Here is a 9,179-nt window from a genome sequence, read left to right as displayed (position 1 = left end):
GTTTATTTATACACAGTACTGGGCAAAAGTCTTAGGCACATGCAAAGAAATGCTGTAAGAGCAAAGATGCCTTCGAAAATAATGAAATTTAATGTTTCTACATTTAAAAAAATACTATAAAGAGCAGTAAACAGTAATAAATGAAATAAAGTCAATATTTGGTGTGAGGATCCTTGGCTTTAAAAAAAAAATAGTAGTCTCAGGTACAGTGTGCAGTTTTATAAGGAAATGAGCTGGAAGTGTTACTGAGCATCTTGCAGAAGTTCTTCTGGAGACTTCGACTGTCGACTCGCTTCTTATTTTTGCAGCGAAACCCAGCAGCCAAAAAGCATGTTTTCTGTGTCTTAATTAATAAAACAGATTTGATGAAGTCACTAACGGGTCATTTTACACCTCAAGTGACAAATGGTGTCCCTGATTTTTATCTGAAATTAAAATAATAAAAAAAAAAAATAAAAAAAAAATAAAACTTTACACTTAGTAAAGCACAGACGTTGAAAATTCTATGCACTGTTTATAAAGACCTTCTTTATTTACCTTCGCTTCTTTAATTTGTGTGCAAAACATGAAATAAATTCTACTTTCAATGCAACCTCACAAAAGTTTAATATATCGACGGTTTCCAGATTTTTCAGCATTGGGAAAAACTGCGATACAGAGTCCCACCATGTTATTCCACCTTCACACACAGTCACACACCCTTCACTATGATTACATAATGTAAATGTTGTAAAATAAAATCTTCTTAGATTATCAACCAGTGAAAAAATTAATATATTTTGGCATTCTTTTCTTTTCACTTCTGAAATTCTGTTCAATGCCTTGTTGATGAGAGACGGTCAGAGGTGAAAGGTCAGACTGATTTGAGCTGACAGGAAGGCTACAGGAACTCAAATAACCACTCTTTACAACCGTGGTGAGCAGAAAAGCATCTCAGAATGCACGACATGTGAAATGTTGAGGTGGATGAGCTACAACAGATAGCAGAAGACCACCCGGGGTTCCACTCTTGTCAGCCAGGAACAGGAGTACAAGGCTACAAGGAGAACAGGCTCACCGAAATTGGACAGCTGAAGATCAGAAAAAGACCGGGCGATGTTTATGCAATCTTTAACTGCGTAAACGCCACACGATTGGCTGATGAGCTAGCTGCTTAAAGTGTTAAACTGACAAAATGACACAAAAGCAAGGTTCCTTTACAGTTTATTTGGTCTTTATTACAATATAGAGGCTGTTGCTGTTGCTTATGGAAATAGTATATAATATAATCATGGTGTGTAATATAACGGTGTATGATAAAATGACTTTTAAATCATCCTCTGTTATCACAGGAAACTCAGAAAAGACATTCACAGAAACAAAAACAATAACAAATCAACATGAAAAGACAAAACTCTTTATCCAAAGTGCTTTCAGGGATGACGTCCTTATTATTTTATAGTGACGAACGTTTGCATCACTGATTCTTGTGATTATTTCGTACATATGAGGCACAGATACCATGAATACATGTGTGTGTGTGTGTGTGTGTTGTTTCCCTTTTTTTAAACAGACAAACTAAAGTCTGTTAACGCTTGTCTTCAAAGCAAAATAGAAATACTGATACACAAAATACAAGCTATATGCACGGTCATTTGCGAAAGGATTTGTTTTTAAAGACAAGTGTGTATAGTTCTGTCTATTTGGCTCTCTTTATAATTGAAAGGCACACTGTGGTGATATGAGTGTAAGTTGCTGGTGTTGATGCATTGATATCTGTTCAGTCCAGTGTGAAACACATTAGTAAGAAGTGTGTGTGTGTGTGTGTGTGTGTGTGTGTGTGTGTGTGTTACTCGCTTTTCTTCAGGCTCTGTTTCTGCGTGTAGCTGCTGTACTGGTCGTCGGTGTTAAACAGTCGGTCCCACCAGGTGAAGGTGGAGCCGTAATTACCCACAAAGTTCATGTGGTGAAAGTCGTGGAAACGTGCGCCGGCGTAGAAGGGGATCAAGTGCAGCGGGTTCAGAGGGATATCATATCCACTAGGCAGGAAATATAAAATATATCGAAACATTACACGTACATTACGTGAGGAATTCAAACATGACAGGATGTGCTGTTAAAGGAAAATAATAAACAAAGGCATGAGGTGGAGTTGAAGACTGTTCTATAAAATGTGTTTTATTCTTCTTATTTATTAAAGCATACTGTAACATGTTGTTACAAGCTGCAACGTTTCTCAATATGGCGCAACTCTTGGTGTTACACGCTAAGTCTAATCATAATATCATTTCTGAATTTTCTTCTTAAGAATATAATCAACACTTCAGAGGGAAATGTTAATATTCCTGATGGTTGTGGACTGTTTCTACTCCATTACTTACAAGGTCCATGTAAAACAGATAAGAGATACATGCTACGGTTAGCTACTTCAATAATCACCTCGGTCATTAGCCAGTTTATGCTCCTGTTGCCTAGCAACAGCGTTCTGACTTCAGTGGGGGGGCATTTTGTCGATGTCTTTTCTATGTCGAGAGCTCAATTTCAATTTTAATGCACCAGTAATAATATAAATAAGTGATAAAGCCTTGTAAGATGTGTGTGTGTGTGTGTGTGTGTACCTGTGCACATCAATGGTCTCCAGGAGACGGATGGTGACCCACGCCCATAAGAGTGCCATGTGATTACAGAACACCATGATGCCGATGAAGAAGCCGGCGCCCAGGATCAGCGTCTCCAGAGGGTGAGCGTATTCTGCCTGCATCCCGAACGGAGACTAAACACACATACACACACACACACACACACACACACAGTTACTACAATACTACAAGAAACAGGCTGCTTTTAAAAAGCAGTGTTTTTCAGAGCTTGTAAGACGTAAAATCTTCAACTTTTCAGAAACGCTCGGAGTGATGCATCAAGCTTTTTTTTTTTTTTCTTTTCAATCAGGTCGCAAAATTGTGATGCGAGTGAGAAAAAACAACCACAGAGGACAATATAACTAAAAATAACGAGGTGTCTATTTTGGGGATTTTCAAGCAACATGGCGTCCTACTTTAACCAGGTCTGCGTTTAAAGCTCAAACTCTCTTGATTTTCTTTCTCCAAAGCTACTGCGCAGACAAACACCCTCCTCATCACAAGAGTTTCATCTGCTTTACTGATCAAACCTAATCTAGACACTACGCTAGGCTAGATAGTTAGCTGACACTAATTACGCCTAGTAAGAGCGTTGTTAAGGTTATATTGTGCGTGTCACGTGGTGAGTCATGTGTTTCGTCCATAGCTAGCACTCTTTCTGGGGAAAAAAAAAAAAAAAAAAAAAAGTGTGCGAGTTAAATTACACGCAATGATTTTCTAGTTCTTTCACACTCACTGTGAACTCGTGGTGAACTTTGTGGATGTATTTGTAGATTCTGCGGTGATGGAGAGCTCGATGCAGGAAATAGTGCCATGTGTCCTCAATCACCGAACAGCCGAAACACTGAGCTAACAGATACGGCCTGAGGGAGAAGCAGACAGAGCGTGTGTTACTGAAAACCTAAAAAGCAGATTTATTATTGCGTGTATTGTACCACCTCTATGGTGCAAGCGTTCCTGTCCCACATGTTCATATAACCAAGACCTAACCTTTCTTAACGACTTAACGACTTTCTCAGTGTCTCTCAATGCAGAAAGCAACATAATAGAGAAATAAAACAGAATACAATTCAAGGACAAAGCTAGGATTGGGATTTGAACTCACAACCTACTGGTCGCTACAGAATCTTAACCACGGAGATACTAAAGCTGTCTAAATAGCAATGAAATAAAATCAATTAACCCGAACACTAAGGAATTATAATTCGTTTATTATAGTCTCCCATCACACAGGCAGAGTGTTTGACATGTCTTCTTACCAGCGGGGCATGGACTCCCAGTCGTAAGGGATGTTAAAGTACTCAGTGAAGTAATACGTCCCGCAGATGAGAGGCAGCTGGATGCAGAAGTGACTGAACAGCAGCATCTTGAAGCACCTCCACTGTTTCTCCCACGTTTCTGGTTTATCCTAAAACACACACACACACACACACACGAACACAAAGGATTTACAAACATTTCTATCTCCATGAGATTCGGAGTGAGTGAGTAAATAAAAGAAGGCTGAGAATAATATCTACAATATTGAAGTTCGCGGCTCAATCCACAGCAACTAGGGGTGTAAATGTTTTGTGGACTGATGCATCACTTTAAAAGACAGCGTTTGAGATGCATTACTGTCCATTATAATTGATTAGAAATTGATTGGAAAAAGGACAGACGACTGGTGTGTAAAAAAGAAATCCTATTTTGAAACTGATGTGCAAACAGGATTCAGTGGTTTCGTCAAATAATACAATTACTGCCTTAATAATCGAAATCGTATCATGTAGAAGCCGGTGATTTACACCTCTACACTTTTACATATACTATACTACACAAAAGTCTGAGAGCACTAATGAAAATTGTGCATTCTTTTCTAATTTAATACAATTTTCATTACAAATTATATTACTGACAACAACTCGAGTGAAAAGTAGAAGAGTTTCTTACTTTTTTGCTTTAATGACAGTGTGCACTCGAGCTGGCATGGACTCCACAAGTTTGTGCAAAACCTTATGATCCATTTTAGATCAAATCCATCAGTGTCGTCTTTCTTTTCATTTACTTTCTTTCAGAAGTCTCAGACCTTTGGACCCCACTGTATATACACCGATCACCCTTGTGCTGACAAAACAGCTCTGACCTGTTGAATCATGGACCACAAGACCACAAGACCTCTAAAGGTGTGCTCTGGTATCTGGCACCAAGACGTTAGCAGCAGATCCTTTAAGTCCTGTAAGTTGTGAGGTGGGGCCTCCATAGATCTGACTTGTTTTCTCCAGCACATTTCACAGATGCTCAATCGGATTGAGATCTGGAGAATTTGGAGGCCAATCATCACCTTGAACTCTTTGTCATGTTCCTCAAACTATTCCTGAACAATTTCTGCAGTGTGTCAGGGCGCATTATCCTGCTGAACGAGACCATTGCTATTAGGGAATACTGTTGCCATGAAGGGGTGTACTTGGTCTGAAACACTGTTTAGGTAGGTGGTACGTGTCAAAGTAACATCCACATGAAGGCCAGGACTCAAAGTTTCCCAGCAGAACATTGCCCAGAGCATCACACTGCCTCCGCCAACTTGCCTTCTTCCCATAGTGCATCCTGGTGCCATCTCTTCCCCAGGTAAGCGACACACGCATCCGTCCGTCCACATGATGTAAAAGAAAACGTGATTCAGACAAGACCACCTTCTTCCATTGCTCCATGGTCCAGTTCTGATGCTCACATGCCCATTGTAGGCACTTTAGGTGGTGTACAGGAGTCAGCATGGGCACTCTGACTGGTCTGCAGCTACGCAGCCTCATACACAGCAAGCTGCGATGCACTGTGTGTTCTGACGTCTTTCTATCACAGCCAGGATTAACTTTTTCAGCAATTTGTGCTACAGTAGCTCTTCTATGGGATCTGACCAGACAAGCTAGCCTTCGATCCCCACACGCATCAGTGAGCCTTGGGGGCCCATGACCCTGTCGCCAGTTCACCGGTTGTCCTTCTTTGGACCACTTTTGGTAGATACTTACCACTGCATACCGGGAACACTCCACAAGACCTGCTGTTTTGGAGATGCTCTGACCTAGTCGTCTAAACATCACAATTTGGCCGTTGTCAAAGTCGCTCAGATCCTTACACTTGCCCATTTTTCCTGCTTCCAACACATCAACTTAGAGTACTGACTGTTCTCTTGCTGCCTGATATATATAAAGACTATAATAATATATAAAGATTATAATACTAGCCTGATAATAACAAATCAGAACAGAAGACATCCCAAGACGTTGTATTTTGATTATTATAATGGAATTATAAGCAATAACCACATAACCATAATAATACAAATTACACAAAATAATATAGACTTTATGAATATTTTTTTTAAACAACAAAATCAGCACAAAATGACCAAAATGTTTGCCATAAAGTTTGCTGAAGTTAACAAGACTTCAGATACCTGTCATGCCTAAGCTAAGCGAATGAGGTCAAGTTAAAAAAGACGCTAAAGAGATTTAAAGCGTAAATTCATTTAAAGTCAATGAGCTCAGCTGGGAAGCTCTGACACTTCTGACACTTATTTTGTGCTCGCATCTTGGCGGAAAGCGCCGTCTGCCCTCTTCCGCATACATAAGCTCACAGTCGCTCCTGATTGGCTAGTTTTAATGTGATTGACAGCCATGCCTCAGGCTCCACCCACCTGCTGAATCTTGAACCTCTGCATGAACGGTATGAACTGAAACAGGAAGCCCGGTACACAGAACAGGAAGTAGACCAGTTCGTGCACGATGAGCGAGCCCCACGTGGCGATCTGGAACTTGCTGTAGTTCTGCAGCATGTGGTTCCACGCCTGCTTCACAGGCTCCTGCAGCGGGTTTTGAGGCAGCAACGAGTCCACAAACTCCACGGCCAGGTACGCCGAGGACAAGATGTCAGCCGTGCCGTTCATCGCCATGCCTGACGGAAAAACAAAACATTTTACTAACTATGTATTTATATTCATTTTTATTAGCTTCCAGAGAGGAAGAAAAGGAGGCTGGTGAAGGAACGACAGTTTATAGCTTCTGTAACGTAACAGTGTGATAACAGGAACTAACTTTCTCTGTGGAGACATTTTTTGTGCAATATGTAAATTCATTATTACTATATTACCTGTACACATGTCCTTAATGCTCTGCCATCACCTTCACCTTGCACATAGCTGTATTATATCTGTACATATATCTATTCCGTTTAAGCCTATCGTGTCTACTGTACAGTGTTATATATTCTCTTATGTTATTATTTGTAAATTTTATTATTATATGTCTCGCCATCTGTTGGTATGTGTGTTCTGGAAGCTTCATATCAAGTCACATTCCTTGTGTGTGTGTGTGTGTGTGTGGGAGCACACTTGGCAATAAAAGCTCATTCTGATTCTTAAACATAACAATAAATGGATAAAAATATCACATGACTTTCTTTAATCCTGTCGTTGATTATTTTTCTATAATCACATACCAATGATTTTATTCCTTATATATATATATATATATATATATATATATATAAAATATAGGAATAAAATCATGGGTATGTTTAAAGAAATTAAAACAACCCATTATGCATCTGCAACATTGACACAATGATAGTGACACAATATTCATTTTTTAATAATTCATAATTTCATAGGCATAAATTTAAAATGAGCATTTTTTTTTTACATTGTTATTTCTTTTTACAAATATATAATGTAAACAAATTAAAGCAACCGATCATGCATCTGCAACAGGGTGTGACACAAAATATTTATTCACCCGTACAATATTCATTTTCTAATAATTCATAATTTAATTTTTTAATTTTAATTTAATTATTCAATTTTAATTTAATTTAATTATATATATATATATATATATATATATATATATATATATATATATATATATATATATATATATATATATATATAATTTAATTAAATTAAAATTAAATAATTAAATTAAAATTAAAAAATTAAATTAAATTAAAATTAAATTGTATGTTGCGCTTCTTGAATAGTTAATAATTACGAATTATTAAAAAATGTATATTTTAATTTCTTTTCATTATTTCTTTTCACAAATATATATAATGTAAACAAATTATAACAATCTGTCATGCATCTGCAACAGGGTGTGACACAAAATGATTATTCACCAGTACAATATTCATTTTCTAATAAATGAAAACATGCAGAATAATAAGCTGTTTTCATATTTATATTTTATATTTGACATTTTTATACCTTGAGGCCTGAACTGTAACTTTCCAGGTGTGTAATGTGAGTTAATTTTTTAAAATAACATGAATATGTGAAATATCTTACACTAACTCTACATTTCTTTTCTTATTTCTTATTTTAAAAAAGACAGAAATCATAAAGAAAGCAGCAAAATTTGAATATAAATGACTGAAACTAGCCTCTTAAAAGCTGCAAATATACTGTAATATATACAACTTAAGTTTAGCTGTAACTTTAGGATAAAGTATTAAACTGTATAAAAGCATAATAAGTTTTAAAACCTTGTAGTTGATATGAAGTCTCACTCACCTTTCCTAAGCGCTGTGCTCTACCTGTGTACGAGTTCAGGGCCCGTTTAATGTACAACAGTTTTGGCGTCTGTGATTGGCTGAAACAAGAGGAGAGTGACGCAGCTTTCGGAAGCGGGACGCTGATTGGTCGATGGTGTGGAGTGATGATAGTGAGACAGACGTAACCGTGGCGACGACCAATGAGAAGCGTGCTCGCCTTTTCCGTACGGTGGCGGTACTCGGGGAGGAAGAGTGTGGAGGCCTGGAGGGGCGGGGCGGAGAGGGGCGGGGCGGGGGCGCTCTCAGTGTGTAGGGTGGCCCCTTCGGAGGGAGGAGGGCATAGTGATGATCACTTCAGATTGGAACACAGCCTGTAGACAGGGCGCTCGCGAACCTTCATACTAGCGTAGAGCAAAAGAGTACAACGGCATTTCGTGAGCTAGCTCTCTTTTTATACTGTTTAACATGATCTCATGATGACAAGAAAACGTAGAAAAAAGCGACCATAGCTAACCAAGCATTTTAACACGAACTTGCTGGCTACTTCCGATTAGGACAACACGTCAGCGGCGCCGCCATCTTGGAGGGGGCATATCAGCCATAGCACTACAGATGTGCATCTCTCACTGCTCTTTATTACATTGTTTTTCTTTCTTTCCTTCTCTTTTCCTCTCCTTTTCCCAGTACTTCAGCTCTCTCTCTCCCCTCTCCCTCCCTCCGCCTTTTCCTCTTTCTGCTTTTCTCCCATTCTCCTTCTCTCTCTCTCTCTTTATTTTTGTCTTTTTCCTCCTTCCTGCATCTTTCCGTTCACACTTAAATTATTACACTTTTTGCTGTACATTAGTTTAAAGAATGACTTAGATATGCTAAATTGGAGGCTATATAAGCAACCCTTTAACGTTTTTAACTGGAGCTTCGAGTCTATAAATGCAAACTTCAGACACCAAATTTCTTGGTAAAGTTGTATTGTAAAATATACTGTTAAAAATATATACGTGGCCTTAACAAAACAAAACAAAAAAAAAGGCGGGGGCT

The 9,179-nt window shown here is 38.4% G+C and overlaps 1 protein-coding gene across 1 annotated transcript; it reads right to left on the bottom strand.

The window, feature by feature from the left end:
• Positions 1–1,177: 1,177 nt before the first annotated feature.
• Positions 1,178–8,261, bottom strand: msmo1 (methylsterol monooxygenase 1). The gene is made up of 6 exons (XM_026943094.3): positions 8,164–8,261; positions 6,292–6,548; positions 3,878–4,026; positions 3,355–3,481; positions 2,598–2,752; positions 1,178–2,018 (listed from the first exon to the last, which is right to left on the bottom strand). The coding sequence occupies exons 2-6, from the start codon at positions 6,544–6,546 to the stop codon at positions 1,829–1,831; spliced, it is 876 nt and encodes a 291-aa protein (XP_026798895.3). The 5' UTR covers positions 6,547–6,548; positions 8,164–8,261; the 3' UTR covers positions 1,178–1,828.
• Between the last annotated feature and the right edge of the window lie 918 nt (positions 8,262–9,179).

Source organism: Pangasianodon hypophthalmus, chromosome 28 (assembly GCF_027358585.1).
Source record: "Pangasianodon hypophthalmus isolate fPanHyp1 chromosome 28, fPanHyp1.pri, whole genome shotgun sequence".
NCBI classification, from domain to species: Eukaryota; Metazoa; Chordata; class Actinopteri; order Siluriformes; family Pangasiidae; genus Pangasianodon; species Pangasianodon hypophthalmus.
Note: the sequence above shows the minus strand (reverse complement) of the source record. Positions and strands in the feature narration are given on the sequence as shown.